Source organism: Aplosporella prunicola, assembly GCF_010093885.1.
Source record: "Aplosporella prunicola CBS 121167 unplaced genomic scaffold K452scaffold_11, whole genome shotgun sequence".
Taxonomy (NCBI): Eukaryota; Fungi; Ascomycota; class Dothideomycetes; order Botryosphaeriales; family Aplosporellaceae; genus Aplosporella; species Aplosporella prunicola.
In genome coordinates this window covers 499,247-521,891 of record NW_022983539.1, presented here as the reverse complement: position 1 = coordinate 521,891, position 22,645 = coordinate 499,247, and the positions used below count along the sequence as shown (strand labels likewise).

The window sequence follows — 22,645 nt, the reverse complement described above, 5'->3', positions numbered from 1 at the left end:
GCCAATCAGCCCGTCTCCCGTACGCCCGCCTTGTCTTGTGCCATGATACCTCGTCTGAGCGCCTCGCATTGCAGCGCATGGCGTCGCGTCGCGTCATGCCCCTGCGGCGGCACGTTGCACGGCCGCGACGACGTGCGTGCTGCACGCATTGCACGCTGGCCGCCAGCAGCAGGCAGCTGCACGTGCCCGCCGTGTCAACGCCTCGTCCCGATCCGACGACAGCTGCCTGTCCGCACGCGCTGTCATGTCATGCCATGTCATGCTGCTCGCCATTGCGACCCGAGCGAGCTTTGCTCCCCCTTGCCCGTTTTGTTCCGAGGTGCCTGGGCCTGGCGCGCGGTAGGTGTGGGTGTATGGCGTATGTGTGTATGTATGTAGGTGGGTTTGCTGTGGTGTGTGTAGGTCGGTCTGGCTGCTGTCGCTGTTTCTCGTGCCGTGCTTCCCCGCTGCGGCTCGCCGGGCGTGCTGAAGGGGTGGAAAGAGGTTTCCGTACGCGGAGGGAATGGTGTGGTTATTTTTGGTGGAGGTGGTGGAGCTGCTGCTGCTGCTGCTGCTGCTGCTGCTGCTGCTGGTGATGTCGTGGTATGTGAAGGGAGGGGGCGTGGGGGTTAGAGTTTGTGTTGGAGTGGAGATGGGGTGGCGTGCTGAGGAGAAGGAGGGGGCGGGATGGCATAAACGGGTGTGTGAGCGGGAACTGTGTGTGAGGTGTGGTAGATGCAGAGGGAAGGTTCGGCGAGAGGGGGTGGGCGAGGGGGTGCTGGATGTTGGTGTTGGTGTGGGAGGAACTTTGGTGGTTGGCTGCGTGTGTATCTCTTCACTGTTTAGCGCTGGTAGTAGTGTCGGCGCCACGCTTTTCGATGTACGAGCACTAAGACTGAAGGTGGCGTCGATGCTAGTGGTAGTGCTTTTAGTGGTGCGGGGGTTAGAGCGGTGCTAATGTATGTATATCTTGTCTATATCGTGGTATAATATACCGCTACCAGGGCTTATCTCAACGCTATACTGACGCTAGTACTAGACGACGCTGACGACACTGACTTGTTATTATGAGCTGCTTCCGCTTTCTCTAGTCTGCGATGTTTGTATATTTAGCTCGCTTCGTGGGCTCGCTTTCTTGAACGTGGGGTCTTGAACGTGAGGCCCTGGTACCCTTCTCAGGCCCGCTTCACTCACCTTCTCGTCCTTGAATCCGCTCCAGCCGCCTCGCCACAACAGCTACAGATCCACCTACTCCACGTTTCTGCCATTGTGTAGACAAAAGCACAAATATATCCGCCTTTCCTACCGTCCGCCAACCAATTAATCACTTTCCGGCCAAGTTCCCACCGCCCAGCCACTCAATCAACCAACAGTCGTCGACACCCATGCATAGATCCAGGCGCGCAAGGCTGGCGCACTATAGTAAAGAGTGCCCCTACTTGTAATCTGGATGCTAATAACAAGGAGGTCAACTATCATCACCGTCAGATTATAGACGGCTTTCGTATCTCATCTGGTGGAAACGCCTGCCGGTACATGTACGACGAGGGCGAGGTCGAAGCCGAGGCGAAGGAGGACGACGAGTACAGAAAGGGCGGCGGATATGATGAAGAGGGCGAGTATGAGGAGCCGCGTAAGTCCAGGTTCTTCAATGCTCGTCGGCACTGTCATCAAGACTTATCCCCAACGCACTCGTCCCAACTCTTCCCGCCATGTATAGACTACAATCCCTCGCGCCCAGATGCTGCTCCAACTGCGCTGTTGCTCAAAGGTCTATAAATACTAACAGATTATAGATATTGGTCTTCAACAAAAGCCTACCCAGCAATGTCCATGCACAAGACGTTATTGTCTGATACATCTATCCACTACTCATATGAAGACGGCTGGCGTCTAGACACCTCTTTCTCTAACACAATCCGAATCCCCTTGCCTCAAACGCGTCATGATGATGATATCATCATCATCATCAGGGGCGAACGATGATAGTCGCCGACATTTGTAGCTGGTAACAGTCCTTACCAGTATGTTTTCCAACACGAAACTCGGAGTATGCGGTGAAGTTGACGGCCTGATCAGCACTGGCGCAGTACTGTCAATAACATACCGTAGTGGCCCACAAATCAGCCGCTACGATTTAATTAGAATTGTTGGGTAGAGCAATAGAGAGAAGGTCAGCGTTGTTCCGGGTGTTTATTAGCTTGACATAAGACTCGCCGAGATACCAAAACAAAACGAGGCGCGCTGTAGGGCCGCATAGCCTTCTTCTTCCCCAACGGCGTAGAGCGCGTGTACGGCGTCGAGATATTTAAGCTAAGAAGCCATATCAGCGAGGACTAAAAGATAATGTGAAGCCTCAAGCCCGGGTTCTCGGGATATAGATACCTTAAACGTGGCTAAACTTCTACCTGCGCTTCTCGATAGATAAGAGCAGGGACGACAATAACAGCCAGTAAATGTTCAAGAACAGGAAGAGTCGGGCCTCCTCAGTTACTCCAGAGGAAGTGGCTTTGGCTGAGAAAGAGCACTGTAGTAAAATGGCTCAGTGAAGCACCCTTGGTGCGAGCTCGCTCTCATCCACTGGTAAGTCAAGCCAGTACCCGGCGGTCTCACTCACTGCAAAGTTCAGACTTACCAGAACACAACTTTGCTGCATGACGACGCGGAAGCACAAATCGGATACATATCACCGCTAATAGGAACACCCCGACCACGCCTACACCAGTCAGTATCGGCTTCTCGAACAAATGCTCGCGAATCCAGGCATCTACTAAACCAATATCAGGAATAAGATCCAGCCACACTGCTCGGAAGCATACATCGTGCTGTCCTTGTTTATGGAAAGTGCACGACGATCACTCGAAGGTCGGGTTCATTTTGGGAGATGTATGTGTGTGTGTGCCGTGGCAAACTGCAAATATCCTTCCGTTGGAACCGCTTTTAAGCCCCTCTGCCCAAACGCGTCGCGGTGATGATGATGATCACCATCGGGCGATAATAGTCACCGACAAATAACGGTAGGTAAGTAAAGGCCCTCGGTGGGGAAAGTTCAACAGCGGAAAAAGACTTAACGTTGCAGGTGCCTGCAAGCTGCTTCGGCTTTGGCCCAAGAGGCCTACGCTGGCCGTTGTATGGAGTGATCGATGTCATTCTGTCTGGCGCGTTAATTTCCCGGTTGAGCTGCTCTCGGGCAAGGAAACAGAGTATAAATCAACCTTGAAGAGACGGACAACGAAGTCGTCGGCTTCCAAGCCACCTTCCCAAACTCTTCCAGCCACATCCACATCATCTCTCTTCTCTTTGCTCTCTCTTTCCTTCCTTCCTAAAACGGAATCCGCAATATTGCTGACTGACTAGCAGGCAGGCGCTTAAAATTTTTTTTTTTTTAAAAAAAATGATAGGTACCGAGACACTCACACCATCCAAGTTCCAACTACCGACATAGACCCCCCTCGCACATCACACAACACGCCCGCCCCGCCCCACTAGGTAGATAGGTAGGTATTCTGCACGCTAGACCCAGCCCTGTATACATCACATCACATCGTATCGCAACAACACCAACAACACCAACTAGCAACCAACCCGCCCCTATCACGCCTTTCATTTCCCGCATATAAATAAATTCCCACGCGCGCGAATATTATTTTATTTTATAATATTTTTATTTAAAAAAGATGATCGAGTGACCTTCCACAACCGTGAAGCAGCAGCGCCAACACAACCCCACCCCAGCAACCCAGGCCAGCCCAGCAAACACCCCAAGCCCGCAAGGCAGGCCGCATTACTAACCCAACTCAACGCACCAGGGCCCCCACGAACGCCCTCATAGCCGCCTGCTCGATTCGTACATTCGTCCGTCTGACCGTCCATCCCCTTCACCCGCCCAACCACAGACGTGACCTACGGGCTATTCGATCGGCGTCGTCATCATCATCCTCATCGATCATCGTCATCCATATCGTTTCATTTCCCGTTTCCCAATGTCGTCGTGAGGCGCTAGCTAGCTACTACACTACTACCTTACTGAGTGCGTGCTGGGGTACGTAGCGAAGCTACTCCCGTGAAAGAAGCCACCATGTCCGTCTGTAGCTTACACGTCACTCGCTCGCTCGCTACTGTTACCGCTACCGCTACTGCTTCCGCCGCCGCCGCCGACGAGCAAATCCGAAATCCTTCCCCCCCTTTTGATGCCGGACCTGCTATCCGGCCTTCCCTACACAGCATGCTCAATACTCCATGCCCACCGCGCCACGCCCGCCAAGGAGCAAGCGTAAGCGTGCGTGAGCGTGAGCGCCCTCACGTCCGCGCCAACCGCCAAGGCCCCCAAGCCGCGGAGATCCGTAGTCCGCTGTTGAATCAATCGAACCGCGGCCCCTCCCCTCCTCTCCGCCAAGAAGAAGCAAAACGAAGCAAAGCGAAGCGAAACAAAAAACCACGTCGTACGTCCCAATACGGTAAGCAAGCAAGCAAGCAAACAAGCAAGAACGGAAAAGGACAGAACTTCGAAGCAAAAAGGCGAAAAGAACCAGGCCTAACAAGCCTGCCAGCTATCCGTGACATCCCGCCACTCCCATCCCCCTAGTTCCCCCCACTAAGGAAAAAGTCCAGCTCGCTGGGCCCGCCGCGGCTCTGTTCATTCTCAGCCAGCTGCTCCAGCAGCGTCAGGAACGGGTCTTTTTCGCTCTCCGTGTGCGTCGAGCCAGCCGCGCTGGCCGCGCCGGGCGTGCCTTGCTGCTCGTATGGCGTCGGGATGCCAAACATGGGGTCGTAAGCGTTGGTTTGCTGCGAGGAGCCGGGGTCTTGCAGCTGCTGCTGTGGTTGTGTTTGTTGCTGCGACTGCTGTGACTGTGCCGGCTGTGACTGCTGCTGTGACTGCGGTTGTGAATGCGGCTGTGAATGCGGCTGTGACTGCGCCTGCGCCTGCGACTGTGCCTGCGACGAGCTCCCAGCGCCAACGTTCTCAGGCGTAAAAGCGGAAAAGGTAAAGTTAGGGGAAAAGGGCGTGATGACCTGCTGTTGAAAAGCGGACATGTGTGGCGAGAGGGCGTTGGAAGCGGCAATGTTTATGTCTGCCAGACGCGTGTGGTTATTAGTATCATTGTCATTAGTGCCGTGGTTGGTGTCGCGGTTTTCACTCATCGCCTCCTGTTGCTGCGATTCCGAAGCAGACGTTGGAGCCTCGAGGCTGGAATGGGCTGAAGTGGAACTGCCTCGCTTTTGTTGGCTTGTTGAGTGGGATATGCCCGTGGCTACCGTTGCGCGGCGTTTGCGCCGACGTTCGAGAGGACTCGTGGGTTGAGTGGGTTGTGATGGTAGAAGTGGCGGTTGGTTTGCTAGCGGAAAGCTACTTGCCGTGGCATATGGATTCTGTGGTGAAGTTGTGTACAAGGAAATACTACCCTGGTCAGCTTCAAATGGAGATACATCTACAACTAGATCTGAACATACCTCTCTCGAACACTCCTATCCATGGACAAATCTGCAAAAGTAACATGCGCTCCATCGACCGCTTGACCCGGGTATCGGTCGAAAAAGTCCTCGAGTTCTAGGACAGGCGAGAAACGCATGGCATTTCCCGCCAGGGATTTCGCCAACTCCGAATGACACCCATATATCCACTGCAGGGTGTCACGTTGATGCTGTATGCCTGCCCATATGAAGCGGAGCTCGGCCAATTGATGCATCTCTCTCGAAAGAAGCTCAGAGCTCGTCGAGTATACCTCTCCCTCTCGACCTCTATAATGGGCTCCATGAACATGAATGGTTCCGGCGGTCCCAACGCAGTAGCCAACAAAAGCTGGCCAGTCAATTATCGAGGACGCTCTTCCAATCTCCACGAGTTCGGCTATGGCGTTTGCGTGTAAGAAACAGAGATTTGTCGCTTCAATCTGCCAGGATTGATGATGGCCGGTAATAGACAACTCAGCAAGGTCCATGGGAAGGAACGGCCGGTAGATGAGACAGTGTATCAAATGGTACACCAACTTGCTCAGCACGAGCATAGTGCTATCGGCATGGCCAAAAAGGGTCTCGAGTGAACTAAAAGTGTCCTGGGTTTCAGCCGCCCACAAGTCCAATTCGTGCCGAATCTTGGACAAGTTGGACAAGGAATGCCACGGGAAATGCGAGTCTCCCTTCACACCTCCGGCGGCGAGGTAACGGTTAGTGATGCCAAGTATCCGAGCGATACCGATGAGCATCATCGAGCTACTTTGGTTGTGTTTGCCAGGTCCGGCCATGTACTGCAGGTTTGAACCGTTTCGGAAATAATCTCCCTCCAGCATCATCGCTCCAGGAGCAGTGATGGAAGAAGGCAGACGAAGCATGACTGCTTCATCTTGAATCAAAGAAGGCCGCTTAGACCCACAAGCAGCAAACCTATCCATAAGATAGCATGCCCAAAAGAGCCGGCGTCGACCCTCTCTTTCAGATGGTGGAACATTAATCATCAAAGGCAATTCTCGATGCAACTCCAATGCGAATGCCATACTGATGGCAGATGCTAAAAAAAAGGTCAGAATTGCCAACAATAACCACTTATAACTTACTCGATAACATATAAGATTTCTTGCCTCTACCGGCTTGATAATTGGCCTGAGCAAGTAGCAAAAGAGTCTGAAGAGACTCTATCGAAGGCTCATCAGTGTCGAGCTCGATGCGGGCCTGAGCCGCATGCTCTTCACTCGCACGAGAAGCGCCATTGTACCCAGCCGGATGTGGTGCATACCTAAAACGTTAGCATCTCATCAACCAAGCCTAGACAGCGTACTCACCGTGCACTCACGGCGTAAATGGCATGGGCAAGATGAGTCGGCAGCTGCTGATGCTGCAGTCGTTGACGTGTCGTCAGCTCGTCAAGGATGTAATAAGGCTTCCCGTGAATTCTTGCAAAGTACGTGTCCAGCAGAATGTCCGGCCGTTGATGGACAAGAGGCTGATGGCTGCACTCGGTCAGCCGAACGGGAAGATCCCGCGTCTCAGGTCCAGCAACGTACCTGATGTCGGTGGGAGAAACGGAAGCAGTCGAAGCGGCGACGGCGGGCAGCTCGGTCTTTTGCAGGGCGGGCTTGGAGGGTGGGGTATTAAAGTCTTCGATGGGCTTTGGTGGGGCGGGTTCGACATCAGATTTATTCTTGTTCTCCTCGTGCAGGCGCTTTTCCAGGCCGTCGACGCGTTTGAGCAACGCCTCCAGCACGTCGGTCTTTGGTCCGCGCTTCTTGGGGACGGCGTCTGGCGGGCGGGCGATCAGCACCTTAAGACGATCACTATGGGGCGCGGGGGCGAACCGTAGATGCAAGGGCATGCGAAGACCTGGCAGGCCTCGCACGTCGGGCGCATGCGATTGCATTTGATCTGGCGAGGGGGTGAGTTACGGGACGAGCGGCACACACGAGAAAGAGAGGAGGAATCTCGTACCTTGCGCTTGCGACAGCTCTTGCAGTTCATCGACTCGCGTGGCTCGTTGCTCATCCGACGAGCGGGCAGGCGGTCGATGCCGACCTGAGGGCGCGACATGGTGTTAGAGAAAAGGTCACGACATGGCAGGGCGGACGGGAGTCAGCTTCGCTCACTCAGGATCAGGATCATATTAAACGGCGAGATGCACGTCGCGGGTGGGGAAGGGCTGGTGGCAGGGCGCGGATGATGGCTGCTATCTTCAGCCTAGCCCGCACGCAACGTCGGAGTACGCGCCCGGCCACATGACAGTTACTCGCCGAAGCCACTCTAAAATTGATGAAGTCTCTCGCCCCAATGGGAGAGGCCTCCGTAGCCGTGAAATCTGGGGAAGTCTGTCATGAATCATGCTGTCTAGCCTATGTTACCTTACCATGTACCCTCCAAGCGCCCCTCTCCCCCTACATCCTCCCAGATGCCAACCGCACAAAATCATACGGCACATTCTGCCCTACCAACAACCTCAACGTCTCGACCGTCGTCCACGCGCTGACGTCGCCCACCCCGTACGCGCGCCAGCCCGCCGCCGCCGCCAGGGCCAGCGGATCCACCTTTCGCGGCCCGTTGGCGAGATCCAGAAACACTCTCCCCTCGGCCCCGCTGCTGTAGTGCTTAAGAAGCGGCCCGACCAGCAGCGACTTCTCCGCAGGCAGCGCTGAAACAATGACGAATGGCTGCTCCAGCTTCTTGACATCCTCGACCGACCTAAACGGCTCCACCCCGGCTGCCAGCAACCCTTGCGAGCGGACATGGAAGCCTATCGTGTAGATCGGCCCAATGCCCAGGCTCTTGAGCGCGAAGATCGCCGCCGCCGCATCCGACTCTGCACTGGCCAAGACCAGCGCTGCACGGTCGCTGTAGGCTGACGGGACGAAATCTCGTGTGAGCGTCGCACGGATGCCCTTCCACGTCGCGTTGTCGCCCACCAAAACCGGACTGCCAGCCTCCGACCTCACCAGGATCGTGTCGACGAGCCGAATCGCTCGGGCGGCATCCGAGAGCACCGGCAAATACGGCGTCGGTGCCGCGAGCGGGGGATGCATGTACGCACCACCAAAGCCGGCTCGCCTGACGACCGTCTCCACACAGCCCCTGGCCGCTTTGTCCACAAAGGTGAACTGATGCGGGAGGCTGAGCTCGTTGAAACACTTCTCCAGGAACATGGCCTGATTCGCCAGGCGCACGCTGCCGATGCTGTAAATGTCCTGCTTGGGCATCTGGCCCATGCTGTGTAGGGCAGTGTTGATTTCGGCTGCGCTCAGTTGGCCTGGCGCAGCTATCATCGGTAGCAGCGGATGCGTGATAGGGGTGAAGACTTTATTGAGGGCCCTTGAAAGCTGTCCCATGGGCCCCATGTTCAAACCGGAGAATGGCGGATGCGGATATTGCGCTTGTATAGTCGACCGAAAGTACTCCAATTCGTAATTGTCCTGCATGGAGTTGACAAGGGCAATCATCTTGACCACATCGCCATACACTGCCCCTTTTCCAAACAGCTCCTTTGCTTCCGGCGAGGTCCATTTGAAGTTCCCCGAGAAATCGTGAAAGGCGGAGATGATCTTGCTGTTGCCTTTTTTGAGGGCCAGCTCGCGCCGAATATTCTCGGGTAGCCACAGCTCAACATCGATATACTCGCAGCCCCATTGAATTGCTCTGAAGAGATACTTGTAGAAGAGCGAAGAATCTTCCATGGGAAAGCGCCCATTTTCCTTTGTACACCTGGTCGTGTAGATGATGGGCAACTCGGTCCGTTGCCGGAGGATCATCAGCTGCTCGCCCACATAACGAAGGCTCGGAATCGCGCTGAAAGTCCCGTCGGGCAGCGGTTCCTTGAGCAGGTCGACCCTCAGCTCCACGGCGTCGGCGCCGACGGAGAGAATATCAAGGTTTGGAAGAGCGGCATGGACGTCGGGAAAGGTGGTAGAGATGAGGGTAGTTCTAGTCTTCTTGGCGAGGTCGACGTGGGGAACAATCTGACCAAGAATAAAAGATAGATAACGGGTGATGTCGCGGCGCAGATAAACACCATGAGTATACAAATATTCGTAGTCGCAAGCCAAGGAGAGGCTTTCGGCCGGGGCGGCGCCTCCCTCGACGCAATGCGTGTTGATGATGAGGCGGGACGCGCGACGCTGAGCGAGGGCGATGGCGTCGATGGCGTTGGGGAGCCCCGCAACGGTTGCAGGCGGCAGCGGGTCCACGTCTTGCAGGTCGTCGACGAGAGCGTGCGTCTGGCCGAGGACGTCGGCGACCAACGTGACGATAGCCTCTTCGCCAGGGCCGTACAGGACCAGCAAGGCGGGCTTCTCGACGAGCACCTCGACGTGCTGGACTACGGTAGAGTCCTTTGCGGGCGCTGCCATCGAAAGGGGAGGGCGGACGCGGGCCTTGGGCAGCTCACCCATAAGTATTAAAACCGTTGATGCGCTGCTGGATTTCGACGAGGATGCGGCGGAAGGGGTCAGGCTGCTGCGCAAAGCCGAGGGTCGCGAATGGCATCTCTGACAACCGGGAGAAGAGGCGTCACAGGCTCTGTGATGTATCTCGCTCACTCGTCTGGCCTGACGGGGAATTCGGCGCTATGTGAACGGACAGTTGCACGCCCATATACAGCGAACGGCAGGGATGGGCTCTGTCTGCGGTCGCAAGCCAAAGGTAGCGTCGCCATCAATGGCGGAATGGTGTCTCATCCACAGCGCCGCGCGGGCTTTCCCCGCCGATCCATCGAGGGTCATTTGTCCACCAATACGAGCTCCCCGCCCCGCCTCCGCATCGCACCGACGCCGGCCGCACTTTTCCACTTAACCACGTCGCCCTCTCACCCTCACCCTCCTCCTTTTCCTCAGCCTAAGTGACCTGCCGGTAACCCACCCTCAACAGCCTGTACCGCTTCATCCTCCCGACGATCCGACACACCCTCACGGCCAAGCTGCTCCTTCAAGCCATATGATACATTTCACAACTACTGGTAACGACAGCTCCGCCGCAAACAAAATGCCAAAAGCGGAGAGGATTCTAGACCCAAAAATGTACAACGAAAACAAAACCGAAGAAATAAAGAAACGACGAAGAAAAAAAAAAAAAAAAAAAAAAACAAAAGGCCCAGTAAAAGTACAAATAAAATAAGTAAAACAAAAACAAAAACAAAAATACAAATAAGGGGGGGGGTAAAAAAAAAAAAAAAAAAAACGCGAGATTGTGTATTTGCTTCGACGCCAGCTCCGCCTCCCTACACAAATGCCACCCATGCCCTCCCATTGTCCCGTGCGCCCCTTGCGCCTTCGCTGATATAGGAGAATGAGATATCGTGAACAAACGTGTGCAGTGCCGGGGCCGCCTGCAGTAGTTCCGGAAAGATAAAACATAATCAAAGCGTGCTGTTCATACAAAGTGTCATAAAGGCTTTCGTACTTTTGCCGAAAAGAGCAAGGAAAGCAACGGTTATCTGAACAACGGCCACGAATAACGGCTACGCGCGTCACGCGCTTTCGTGATGTATTATTTCCATATCGGATCCGCTGTTGCTGCGGACCTTCTTGACGGTGCCGTTGCTGCCGCTGCGCGACGATTTCCTGACGACGGTGCTAATGCTGGTGCTAATGCTGGAGTGGACTTGGTGACGCGAGATTTCTGCATTCGAAACACTCTCGCTCCGAGAATGCCGATGAACAGGAGGCTTGCGCTTCTTCGTGCTCAACTCGATAAAATCGTCGTCTGACGAATCATCATCCTCATCGCTTTCCAAGGCGTGATCACCATCATAGCCATCATGATCGTGCTCTTCAGTCACGCTAACGACCGGCCCCTCTAGTTTCGTGGTCCCTTGAAGCTCTTTCTCTTGCTCCTCAGGAACCACCTCATCTTGAATGATTGATGAATTTGCAGATATAACGGAAGGAAGCGACGGGTTTGAAGTGGACTGCGAGACTCCAGAGAAGAATTGATCATCCGAAGAGCTCGAAGTCAGAGGTACCGGATATCCTCTGGGTGTCATGCTCGGGCGACGCGAATAAGATTCCTCCTCTTTTTTCTTTTGATAATAAAACTCATCATCAGGACTCGGCGGGCACAGAACCGGTCCATGATTGCTGGGCGGCCTAGGCCCATGCGAAGAAGTAGGCCTTGAAGCAGCTTGCTCCTCGGCGATGCGTCGTCGTCGATTCTCATCTCTAGCCCGGTTGAAACGCTCATCCAAATATTCTTGCATGGCAGGAAGCGAGTACAGTCTGTCTTCCTCGACCATGCGCTTACGAGGACGATGGGAAGATGTTGACGAGATGGACGACTGCCGCGAAGGTGTGCCATCGCGGCTTAGAGGCCTTGCATCAGTCGAGTGCGAAACCGGTGATGCCGGGCTCGTAACGACGCTGCTGGCCGCTGAACTTTCCGTGGGAATTGCGGGTGGATCGACATGACCTGAAGCGACCGCATCGCTCAAAGCGATGCTGGGCTCTCCATGCGGGTCAACTTCCTCACCTGCCACTAGACGATCGATCGAAGTCGCTCGGCTGTGGGCTGGTGTCTTTCGTTCTGTGGAGCTCCTCTCCTTGCTCCTCACCGACCTCAAGATACGGCGACCGGCCCCTCCAAAAATACCACTAAGGTTCGACGCCCCCGGAGTGTCCAGAGTCAGAGGAGTGCTGGGAACACCTTGAGGCATGGTAGGAGAAGCTCCCCGCCGTCTCGACACAAAATCAAAATCAGCCTGTCTCAGAGTTCTCACAGAGCCAGCGGTAGACATGCTAGACTGGCTCGCGCGTTCAGCAAAACTCAACTGATCATGCTTCTCGGTCGTCTCTCTCACATCGTCATCCACACCATCGTCCGGGGAGTCAGGCCTTGAGGTGGGGCCGATAAAAAATTCAGCCCGCTCTCTCACATCAGGGCTGACCGTAACGCTCTGAGACAATGGATGGTCGCTCTCCCTAGACGCCCTCAAAGCGGCGAAAATCGTGTCATCGGGTCGGAGACTTGACCTTCGTGCGTCTTGACTAATTGTGCTGCTTGACGATGCGGCCGATGACACTCCGCCTTCCCCCTTTGGGCGCTCGCGGGAAGATTTTGACGATTTGGATCCAGAGCCAATTCCGAGAGCGCCTCCGAGCTTTCTCATACCAGACTTGACCCTTTCCAGCAAGTTGAGTTGGACGACGGCGTTCTCAACATCGTTTGGTGATACTTCGATCTTTTTGCCTTGTGTCTCCCGGGAAGGATCGGTTTCCTCGAGCCAAGCGATCGGGTCGGCGATATCGCGGAGGACCCAAGGGTGGTGTTTGACTTCGCGCAGTGTGATACGCCTGCGAGGGTCCTTGATAAAAAGCCGCTTCAACAGGTCGTACAGATCATCGTCGATTTCCTCATAAACCAGATCGTGGGGACCACGCTTGTTGCTGGTCATTGGGTTAAAGAAGCGACTGTGCGAACCCGGGCGGGATCCAGAGCGGTCATCGACAGCCCTAAGGCGGAATCGCGGAATGTACACCTCATCCTCTGCGATAAGCCGCATCACAACAAAGGTGTTCAAATCGTGAAACGGAACACGGCCAAATACAAGGCAGTACAACGTCACACCCAAAGCCCAGACATCGATCTGCCCGGTGACCGGGAGAGCATCCGCGTCCGCATCGGTTTGGCAAAGTTCCGGAGCGTAAAACGCTGGCGTACCAACCGTCTTGGCTAGCTCGATTGCTTCGTCCACATCCTGTGCGTCGGACTCGGATTGATCGTCGCCGATTGCTGCGGCCGTGCGGCGTCCCAGATAAGAAACGCCAAAATCCGAAATCTTGATGCGGTTGTCTCTGGACTGCAACAGGTTGGCCGGCTTAATGTCTCTGTGGACAACTCCTTGGTAGTGAAGATACTCCAACCCCAAGACGGTGTCGCGAAAGGCGTTCCGGGTGGCGCTCAAAGTCATGAGCGGGACGTAGCGGAAATGTTCAGGCACGTCGAGATCTTCCAATTGGTCGAGATTGTTCGAAGACGAGCTTCCTGCGATGCTCGGGTTCCTGCCTCGGAACGGCATGGATACGTATGCGCCGTACATGGTTCCTTCCAGGCCCGTGACAGACTGAGACCGAGGCTCTTCTTGCGTATGCTCGCAACCCATGGACGGCAAGGAGCTGCTCGAGGGCATTGATTCGCGCAATTCCTCCACCCGCTCGTTCAACGGGGCGTGTGGCGTCGTTTCTGCGTCCATGTCCGTTGGCGATGCCGCTCTGCTCGACGCCGCTCTGCTCCTCTTCTTGCCAAGACCCATTGGATCTTCATTCGTTGCCGTCGAGGTCCGAGAGATTTCCTCGCCCTCGCTGTCTTCCTCCTCTGTATCTCCGCCATGCTCAAAGCTCCATGATTCGGCGCCGGCTTCGTGTTCACGCTTGGCGTGAAGCCGCCTCAGCCTCCTCTTCTCCTGCCTTTCCCGTTTCCTTTGCGCCTCCAATAGTATCCTTTGATCCTCAAGCGCGGCGGACTCATTATCGAAAATACCCCTGGCTTCACGTTCGTATCGGCGATGCTCGATTTGGATAATCTCCCTCGATCCTTCGGTTCTCCATCGAACTTCGCCCAACTCGACATGCTCCAAGACAATGTAAACCTTCTTCCGGGACGGATCGTCGATGACCTCGAGCAAACCAACAATGTTCGGGTGACGAGCCTTCTTCAGAATGGCAATCTCCTTCCTGATCTTGTCCTCGTGACTGGTGTTCTTGCCCAGACGCCTTCTCTTCGAGTATCGATCCACTATCTTGATAGCCACGAATTGTCCAGTCTCCAAGCTGCGGCCAAGTTTCACCTTTCCGTGCACCCCCCGACCGAGTTCGTCGATGATCTCATATTGGTTGATGATCTTGCGGCCCGAGATCGGATCGACATCGACATCCGCGACATGGGTTTCTTTCGGTACCTGCCTCTGGGTAAAGTGCAGGTAAGGACTCGAGTAGTAGCCATGTTCCTCCGACGGCCCAAGGACGGGTCTTATGGGTTGTCCCATGTCAAACAAGCCAGGGCTGGTGGCGGGCGAATTGCCCGCCGTCCGGATGCCATGGTCGTGAGTCTTGATGCCCTCGATGGGAATGTATTGTGCGGGATGCAAGCCGGTCGACACGGAGGAAAAGGACGAGTATTGCGAGGGGTGGGAGCTCCGCGTCCTCAGGAGGTGCGGGCCAGGCGGATGGATCTGATGCGCCTGTAGCGGCGGGTTGGGGTAGCGCATAAACTCCTCTTGTGATTGCAGCACCGAGTAGGATTGGTTTGGGTATCGTGGATAAGAGTCTCCATGCGGCCTCTGGTTCGACCTTGCCGCAGTGGGTAAGGCAAGGTCCGAAACAGGAGGCGCTCTGACCGTGCAGTTGCTGGCTGTTGAGGCGCTAGAGAGCTGATCTCGACGGAAAGCGGGCCGCTCGGGGGTCCGTTGCTGTACGCGCTGCGGATCGGGTGCGTCGCTTGACTCACGATGCCCCGCCATGTTGTTGAGGGAAGACGAAGACGAGTGTGTTTGCGAGGGAGACGGGTCAGCCGAGGCCGAGTGCGATGTCGGAAGGTATGCGGTGTGGTATCTCAGCGGGCGCGGTGAGTGATAAGGGAGGTCTGAGGTGTGGTGCGTGGCCGGGAGGGACTGCCACGCTGGCTGCGTGTCCTCAGCAGGTTGTGGTCCTGATCGCGGCGTGTGGTCCGAATCGTAGGCGGCGGGTGGCGACGACCTCGACTCGCGGCCATGGTCGGCGACGGCGACATGGTGGGCTTGGTCGTGGTGGTGTGAGTGTTGGCGGTGGTGGTTGTTGTTACTGTGATTGCGGGTGGGGTGGTGGTTGTAGTAGTGTTGGTGGTGGTGGAATTTTGGAGGCGACGGCGGAGCGTCGTCTCGGGCGCCGACTGCGGCATCGGTGCCTCGGTCTGGTGCAGCCATTGTTCTGCCTCTGGCCGCGTCCGACTCGGGTCGCTTCGACGTCGTTCGCGCAGGGGGATTAACCTCCAGCTGGCGTCATCTGTCCTCTCGAAGGGTGGCGGGGGTTGGGAATTAGAAGAGATGTTGGAGCGCTTGAGGCGGGCGTATCATTCTGCACTCGAGCGAGCGGGCGGAGCCACCAGCGAAGCAGTGGCAGCAGCAGGCTAGGGGAGAGCGAGCTGGGTGGGGAGGGGAGCGGAGCGAGGGGAGGGAGAGGGGGAGGGTCGATGTGTGGTGGGCGACGGGGCTAGTGTGGGTGGTGTGGTGTCTCTGGGCGCGTTCGATTTTCGAGCCAACGCTCGGCGGAGGCTTCCCAGAGGAAAGAGAGAAGGGAAAGCGACGGCGTGGTGATTGAGCGATCGGTGGTTTTCGGCAAGCTCCAGTGGAGACGCTCGCGCCAGATGACGATGCCAATCGCGGGCTTTAGTAGCGGCACCACCTGAGAAGCATCGATATGGCAGCAGAGCCGCGGGCAGCTGTTGGGACACACATCACACACCTCTCTTTCGCTCGCACGCCCTGCACGGCCCGCGCAACATGACGGCGAACACGCCCTAGCCGCAGGGGGGAATGCGATTCGCTCGTCCGCCGGCTGCGTTGCCCATCGCGTCATCTCTCGCCTCGGCATGCCCTCAACTTTTGCCCATTTCACACACCCACCACCCGCCCTGGCCCTCCTGCTTTCCCCGGATTTTGCACTGGCTGGCTGCCACCTCGACCCACCCGGCATGATCGCCGCGCCCCCAACTGCCTGCCCGCCGGTGGAGCTGGAGGATCCGTTGATTAGGCGGGGTCGCTATATCGACGACATGCACGGACGGCCCGCGAAACGTGCGAGCTGTCATTTTTTTCCTGCTTTCTCGATACTCTCTCTTCTCTCTCTCTCTACAATATCTCTCTTACATAGTCTTCACGCCCATGCCGAAAATGGAACTGGACGATGGGGGGCAGTGCCGAGGCGACTTGTAACGAGTGCATATGCATATTATATGTGTATGGTGTGCATGTGTGTTGTGTGTGTGTGTGAATTGATGAATGTGCGGTTGGGCCCTCGCGCGCGCCCGTGCCAGCCTGCATGTGTTCGTTTGCAGGTGCTGACATCGTCGATGTCGAGAACGACTCCCTACCTAAACCCTCTTCTGCACCTTTCGCCGCCCCACGATGGCTTCTCGCGCTGACATGCAGCACGTCTTCGGCCTGCTGCTGGCGCTGCGCATCGTCAACGCGCTGACGAACAGGACCTTTTTCCAGCCGGACGAGTACTACCAAGCACTGGAGCCAGCATGGCAGATGGCCTTTGGGCAGGGCAGCGGTGCCTGGATCACATGGGTGCGTGCACCGAGTCTCTCGGATGAAATTGTTTTCTATAGGTTTTCTCACAACGACGGCGAATGCAGGAGTGGAGGGAGCAGCTGCGGTCGTCGCTGCACCCAGCCCTCTTCGCCGCCCTCTACCGCGCAATCTCGGGTATTTGCAGCCTCTCACCCGACGTGTTGATTGCAGCGCCGAAAATCACGCAGGCCGTGTTCGCTGCGGCAATTGATCACTCTACCTGGCGGCTTGCGGAGCGGGCGTATGGGCGCGGAAGCAGCGCGGCATGGGCGAGCGTAGGTGACACGGAGGGGGCCCGCGGCAAAAGCAAAGCTAACGATGGCACCCAGTTAGCCCTGAGCGTCTGCAGCCCGTGGCAGTGGTTCTGCTCGACGCGCACGCTGTCAAACTGCGTCGAGACGATGCTCACGGCGTGCGCGCTGGTCTGGTGGCCGTGGCCGGGCGTCACACCATGTGGAAGGTAAGTTGCCTGTTTGGGCACCCACACACAAGAGAGAGCTGACGGGCGTCAAGCCTCGGGCGTCGGTGGTCGCTGGTCGCGGCGGCCCTGGCCGTGGTTCTGCGGCCGACGAACGTCCTCATCTGGATGTGCGTGGGCGTGTCGAGCGTCTGGCGTGCGGGCGCTTGCGAGCGGCGCGCATTAGTCCAGTGGACCGTGCTCTGCGGGTGAGTGTCAGGGTGTGCAACCTTATAGGGCCCATGACCACTGACTAGGTATCCATTAGTTGTGGCGTCCTGGCCGGCTCCGCCTTCGCCGACCGCCTCTACTACCGCGCCTGGACCTTCCCCCCGTTGCGCTTCGTCTACTTCAACATCACAAAGGCCCTGGCCGTCTTCTACGGCCGCAACAGGCCCGACTACTACCTGACCGAGGGCCTGCCGCTGCTGCTGACCACCGCCCTGCCTTTTACTATCGTCGGCGCATGGCAGGCCTTCACCACCACCCAGAAAAACAACATCATCCTCCCCACCCTAGCCGCCACCTGCGCCGTCATGGTTGCCGTCCTCTCCCTCATCTCCCACAAAGAAGTCCGCTTCATCTACCCCCTCCTCCCCGCCCTGCACGCCCTCGCCGCCAAACCGCTCCTTACCTTCTTCCAGCCGCTAACAGCGCGCAAGAAGGCCCTACTAGGCGGGCTCCTCGTCTTCAACCTCGTCCTCGCAGCCTACGTCTCGCAGGTGCACCAGCGCGGCGTCATCGACGTCATGCACGCGCTGCGCACCAGGCACGAAGCGCGCATGGCCGCCGCCGCTGGGGGATCCGAGGCCGTGCCCGTCACCACGTCCGTCGCCTTCCTCATGCCCTGCCACAGCACGCCGTGGCGCTCGCACCTCGTGTGGCCGGGCCTGCGCGCCTGGGCGCTGACGTGCGAGCCACCCATCGACGTGCCGCTGGAGCAGCGCGCCGCGTACGTCGACGAGGCAGACGTCTTCTACGCGGGGCCGGAGGCGTGGCTCGCAGCGCACATGGGCGATGTGCCGAGACTTGGGGGGGACGGGGTCGACGGCGACGGTAAGAGGGCGCAGGAGCGAGGTGCTGAGGCGGAGCGCAGGCCTTGGCCCCAGTGCCTCGTCTTCTTTGCGCAGCTCGAGGACACCATGGCCGCGTTTCTGGCGGGGTCGCCGTATGCGCTGCGCTGGCGCGGCTTTAATTCGCATTGGCATGATGACTGGCGGAGGCAGGGCGACGTGGTCATGTGGTGCATGGACGGCGACGGCGACGGCGACGGCATTGACGAAAGCGGTGCTGCTAAGACTCTTTAGGGTCAGTCGTACCTAGATAGGTTGAGTAGAATGACGGGCGGGACGTGCTGCCGTACGGTCCTGGAAAAGGCATACATGTACGAATTACGGATGCATGTGCTGGCTGGCGTGGCGGGGTGTAGGATACTGTCGAGTAGATTAGAAAAGATAGAAGGATAGGTAGGAGCGTCATCCATCCATGCGTGTATTAGTCCTTCATGCCATCCATGTCCGTCCGTCCGTCCGTCCGTCCATCCGGACATATGTAGTATGTGCATACCCAGCATACCCATACCCACACCCATTACCGCCCTCCCAAAAACAAACAAACAAACAAACAAACAAACAAACAACCCAAATCCACACGCTAAACCCGAAAATAACACTCTCATAAACGTCGTAAGTAGAGCAGCCACGCTGCCTGCAATCACATCACAGCAGCACCCTCGCCGCCACGCTCAGCAACCACGCCGCGTCGCCCCACCCGCCGCCGCCGTCCTCGGGCGCCGCCTGCCCGGGCTTCGCCATCTCCGCTTCCGCACGCACCCTGCTGGCGTCGAGCCGACGATGTTCTTTGCGCGCCGCGGGCAGCCCTGCCTCTGCTGCTTCTTTTTGGGCGGAACCTTCCGCTGCCGCTTGTGGAGCGGAGATATCGGCGGCATGCTCGCTACGCTCGCTACGCTCGTCGCTCTCGCTCGCGCTGTCGTCGTCGTCGTCTTCCTCGCCGTCCTCGGCCACGCTGAACAGCGTCCACCCAATGAGGCGGTCGACCAGCCCGCCGAGCCCGAAGCCGCGCTCGCGCGCCAGGCGCGCAATTTCCGCCTCGGCGTCGGCGCCGCCGTCAATGGCCGCGCCGTCGTCCAGGTCGTCGTCACCGGGCTCCACAAAGTCCGGCTCCATGCCCACCACGGCCGCAGCCGCCGCCTCGCCGCCAAAATACCCCTCGCCCTCCTCGACGACGAGCGCCGACGGCGTCCGTGTCCCCACCCCCCCGCTCATCCCCAGCAGATCCGGCCTGCTGCCGCGGACGCCGCTGCCGCGACGCGAAGGGCGCGCGCTGCCACTGCGGCTGAGACTGAGCTCCAGCCTGCGCAGGCGGCGGCGCGCCGCGGCCGCGTCTTCGGGCACCTCGTCCTCGTCGGACGACAGCGACGAGGCCCGCACCAGCGAGGTGCTGCTGTCGCGGCGGCTGAGCCACGACTGGCCCTTGAGCTCGCGCGTCTCGCACGCGATGGCTAGCCCCGCCCGGTACAGCCAGTCGTCGGCTGTGGCGGTGGGCGCCGCGTGGCGGTGCGATGCTGGTGGTGGTGCGGCGGCGCTGCGGCGGACGCTGCCCTTGCGCGTGTGATGGCGGGGGCCGGAGGCGAGGGCGGCGGGGCCAGGCAGGGCGGCATCGCTTTTGGCCTTTTTGGGGAGGGCGTTGCGGGGGAAGTAGCTGTCGTCGGCGGTGGGGTTGTCGATGTCGTTGTTGTCGTCGTAGTGGGCGTGCAAGCGACCATGGCGGTTGCGATGCTGCGAGGGGCTGCGCGAGAGGATTCCTGGAGTGGTGGGGGCGGTTTTGGGGACGAGGTACGAGGTGCGCGGGTGGTGGTCGGAGGCGGGGTCGTAGTAGGCCGAGCTCAGCGGGGCGATGGACAGGTTGAGCTGGTGCAGGTTGGGATGCGAGCGACGGGAATGGCCGGTGCCGCCAGTGCCAGCAGCAGCAGCCATGATTGTTGTTGTTGTTTGAATGTTTGTTGGTTGGTTGGTAGGTTAGTGTAGTGTATTACAGCGGGGAGAGAGGTCGCTCGGCGTGCGGAGAGGGCCGGGCTGACCTGCGCCCCGACCGAGAAAGACTGTGTCGTGCATCTTTTTGGAAATTCCCACTCGTAGTGTGGAAGCGAGCCAATACTTGGTTGTGCCCAGTCTCCGGCCTCCCACGGCCGCCTCCTGGTCATCTAATTCCCGCCGGTTCTTTGATCTCTCACCACTGCGACTCGTCCCGCCCGTCGCCCGTTCCCACATCTACCCGCACACACCCACACACGCCACCACCCCTCCCCTTCACCCTACCGCCGCCCACCATGGACATATCCACCTTCCAGCAGAGCCGCTGCGGTGATTGACTGCCTTGGTCAAAGGTAGTGCGTTGGCCGCCCTCCCCACCGGCTCTTCTCCGCAACGAAGATCCGAAACCCATTCGAGCCGTCTCTCTGACGTTTCCCGCTCCATCCTGCTCTGAGCCGCCCGTCCACCTCCGCGCGCCGCCGCCAAGTCCTGCTTCGTCGTCCGCCAAACACCTTTTTCGACCTTCCCCGCGTGCGCGCGCCCGTTGCTCTTCTGTCCAACCAACCAAACCAGCCTGGCATCTTACGTGGCTTGCCCGAGCGAGAGCCGCGTTTATAATCCCACCCCGTCCCCAGAAGCCCGCCGAGAGTTACTATGTTCACCTCTCCCATCTCAACCCCCGAACATCCGAGACGCGTCGATTCCCTCATCGACTTCACCGACATGGTTACGATACTGCGGGGCTGGGGCTTTCCCTACGGCAGGGCCCCGGACATGCCCCCCCAGCCGGATGTGGGGTATGCGCCGGAGCATGTAGAAATGATCGATGCGGGCGATGGAGCAGGTAACGATCTTCCGTGCTTTGGGTGGTGTCGTCGTCGTTCTCTCTGACGGCTTCAGTAGCCTCTAGCTGCCAGTCCAGCAGTCTGTCGACGTCGAGCGATTCCTCGCGCCGTTCCAGCTACTCGGATCGCTGCCCCGCGCGTCTGTCGCCCTTCACGCCCCCGGACAACTACGCTGCCGTTTCGCCCGGCGAAATCTACCGCTGCAGCTACCCCAAGGAAGAGAACTTCGAATTCCTAAAGACCCTGAAGCTGAAGAGCATTCTGTAAGGGCCCTTGAATCTCCCTGCATTTTTTTTCGTTGTTGCCTGCAGCAAGCATGCATGCATGCATGCAAGTACGCGTGCATGCGGCTGTGCGACTTGCTCGCGCGTGCCGAAACGTTCGGTCGCTGATTCGCTCCTTCTCCAGCACCCTGGTCAAAGACGACTGCTCGGAGAATTATGCAAAGTTTATGCAGGACAACGGAATCAAGCACCATCGCGTCCACGTCCCCGCGAACAAAGAGACGGTCAAAATCACGCCCGAAGTCATGGTCGACGCGCTAAAGGTCGTCCTCGACCGAAGCAACTACCCGCTGCTGATCCACTGCAACAAGGGCAAGGTACGTACAGGACGACGTACATAATTCCGCCCTTCCCCCATTCGCCCACGTGTGCCACCACAACAACGACAGCAAGCAGCAGCTAACACAACTGTCCGCCCCCACAGCACCGTACCGGATGCGTCGTCGCGTGCTTCAAGAAGGTCCTGGGCGAGCCCATGCGCGCCATCAAGGACGACTACCACATCTACGCCGGCGCCAAGGCGCGCCCGCTCGACGAGCAGTTCATCGACTCGTTTGACGCGCACGCCGTGGCGTGGTTTGCGCGCCTGCAGGGCTGGCTCCTGGACGACGGGCCGCGCTCGCCTGGCCCGCATCCGCCTCACTCGTCGCAGGCCAAGAAGTCATGATGATTGGCGGCTGCGCTCATATGAGCCTGCGCAGAGCGAGTGATTCTACACAGGTCACAGTGTAGACCAAACACCCACTGCCGGCTCACAAGAGAGTTTTGAATTTCTCGACTTCTTTTGTTTCTTTTTCTTGGACTTCGACTTCTTCTACATGACGCGCACCACACTCTCATACACTCTCACACACTACCACCATCGTCGTCATCGTCATCATCATCATCAGTCATCATCTCAACTATCATCATCACATCGGCGTTCACGGGGAAAAGAGGACCACAACTAAAATGGGCGGCGGCTTTTTTTTGGCTTCGACGGCAGCGGCGGCAGCAGCAGCAGCAGCAGTAGAACTCACATCTCACAGCATACAGCTCGCTCCACAGCAATAGAAAGAAAAAGAGAAAGAGAAGAGACCAAAGAGAGAGAGAGAGCGATCGATACCCCCCACAGAGGGCACTCCCGCCCCGCAAAGGGAGCCAAACGGAGTGAAAGGGACAGGACGGTAGTACTCTACAGTAGCAGGGCGGCTTGTCTTGGCTTGGCTTGGCTTTTTTTCTGTTGCAACCAAGCGAGCCACATGTTTTTTGCATCTTCAAAGGCGTTTTTTTCTCTTGTTTTTTTTTTTTTTTTT

At 57.7% G+C, this 22,645-nt stretch overlaps 8 protein-coding genes across 8 annotated transcripts; 3 read left to right on the top strand and 5 right to left on the bottom strand.

The window, feature by feature from the left end:
* The first annotated feature begins 7 nt into the window (after positions 1-7).
* K452DRAFT_358261 (uncharacterized protein) lies at positions 8-1,050 on the top strand. Its single transcript, XM_033546179.1, has 4 exons — positions 8-696; positions 721-802; positions 874-938; positions 984-1,050. Exon 1 carries the CDS (start codon positions 78-80, stop codon positions 573-575), a length of 498 nt encoding a protein of 165 aa, XP_033398206.1. The 5' UTR covers positions 8-77; the 3' UTR covers positions 576-696; positions 721-802; positions 874-938; positions 984-1,050.
* Positions 1,051-4,560: 3,510 nt separating this feature from the next.
* On the bottom strand, positions 4,561-7,497 carry K452DRAFT_326383 (uncharacterized protein; the record flags this gene model as incomplete). The annotated part of the gene is made up of 7 exons (XM_033544843.1): positions 4,561-5,390; positions 5,444-5,681; positions 5,703-6,484; positions 6,531-6,709; positions 6,756-7,212; positions 7,269-7,335; positions 7,399-7,497. The coding sequence occupies 7 exons, from the start codon at positions 7,495-7,497 to the stop codon at positions 4,561-4,563; spliced, it is 2,652 nt and encodes an 883-aa protein (XP_033398205.1).
* Positions 7,498-7,838: 341 nt separating this feature from the next.
* K452DRAFT_308147 (uncharacterized protein) lies at positions 7,839-9,842 on the bottom strand (the record flags this gene model as incomplete). The annotated part of the gene is made up of 1 exon (XM_033543133.1): positions 7,839-9,842. The coding sequence occupies one exon, from the start codon at positions 9,840-9,842 to the stop codon at positions 7,839-7,841; it is 2,004 nt and encodes a 667-aa protein (XP_033398204.1).
* Positions 9,843-10,475: 633 nt separating this feature from the next.
* On the bottom strand, positions 10,476-15,782 carry K452DRAFT_286905 (uncharacterized protein). Its single transcript, XM_033540379.1, has 2 exons — positions 10,619-15,782; positions 10,476-10,524 (listed from the first exon to the last, which is right to left on the bottom strand). The coding sequence occupies exon 1, from the start codon at positions 15,338-15,340 to the stop codon at positions 10,916-10,918; it is 4,425 nt and encodes a 1,474-aa protein (XP_033398203.1). The 5' UTR covers positions 15,341-15,782; the 3' UTR covers positions 10,476-10,524; positions 10,619-10,915.
* A 776-nt stretch (positions 15,783-16,558) lies between these two features.
* Positions 16,559-18,475, top strand: K452DRAFT_227118 (glycosyltransferase family 22 protein; the record flags this gene model as incomplete). Its single annotated transcript, XM_033536881.1, has 5 exons — positions 16,559-16,708; positions 16,777-16,986; positions 17,041-17,171; positions 17,225-17,377; positions 17,437-18,475. The coding sequence occupies 5 exons, from the start codon at positions 16,559-16,561 to the stop codon at positions 18,473-18,475; spliced, it is 1,683 nt and encodes a 560-aa protein (XP_033398202.1).
* Positions 18,476-18,886: 411 nt separating this feature from the next.
* Positions 18,887-20,164, bottom strand: K452DRAFT_297759 (uncharacterized protein; the record flags this gene model as incomplete). Its single annotated transcript, XM_033542058.1, has 1 exon — positions 18,887-20,164. The coding sequence occupies one exon, from the start codon at positions 20,162-20,164 to the stop codon at positions 18,887-18,889; it is 1,278 nt and encodes a 425-aa protein (XP_033398201.1).
* A 1,040-nt stretch (positions 20,165-21,204) lies between these two features.
* Positions 21,205-22,017, top strand: K452DRAFT_227009 (uncharacterized protein; the record flags this gene model as incomplete). Its single annotated transcript, XM_033536875.1, has 3 exons — positions 21,205-21,329; positions 21,475-21,667; positions 21,775-22,017. Coding segments are annotated over 3 exons (561 nt in total), but the record flags the coding sequence as incomplete, so codon positions are not given.
* K452DRAFT_19692 (uncharacterized protein) lies at positions 21,975-22,645 on the bottom strand. Its single transcript, XM_033535970.1, has one exon. It carries the CDS (start codon positions 22,602-22,604, stop codon positions 22,197-22,199), a length of 408 nt encoding a protein of 135 aa, XP_033398199.1. The 5' UTR covers positions 22,605-22,645; the 3' UTR covers positions 21,975-22,196.

Coding starts and splice junctions, on each gene's coding strand:
- K452DRAFT_286905 (XM_033540379.1), bottom strand. CDS start 15,340: ATGGCTGCACCAGACCGAGGCACCGATGCCGCAGTCGGCGCCCGAGAC.
- K452DRAFT_19692 (XM_033535970.1), bottom strand. CDS start 22,604: ATGCAAAAAACATGTGGCTCGCTTGGTTGCAACAGAAAAAAAGCCAAG.
- K452DRAFT_358261 (XM_033546179.1), top strand. CDS start 78: ATGGCGTCGCGTCGCGTCATGCCCCTGCGGCGGCACGTTGCACGGCCG.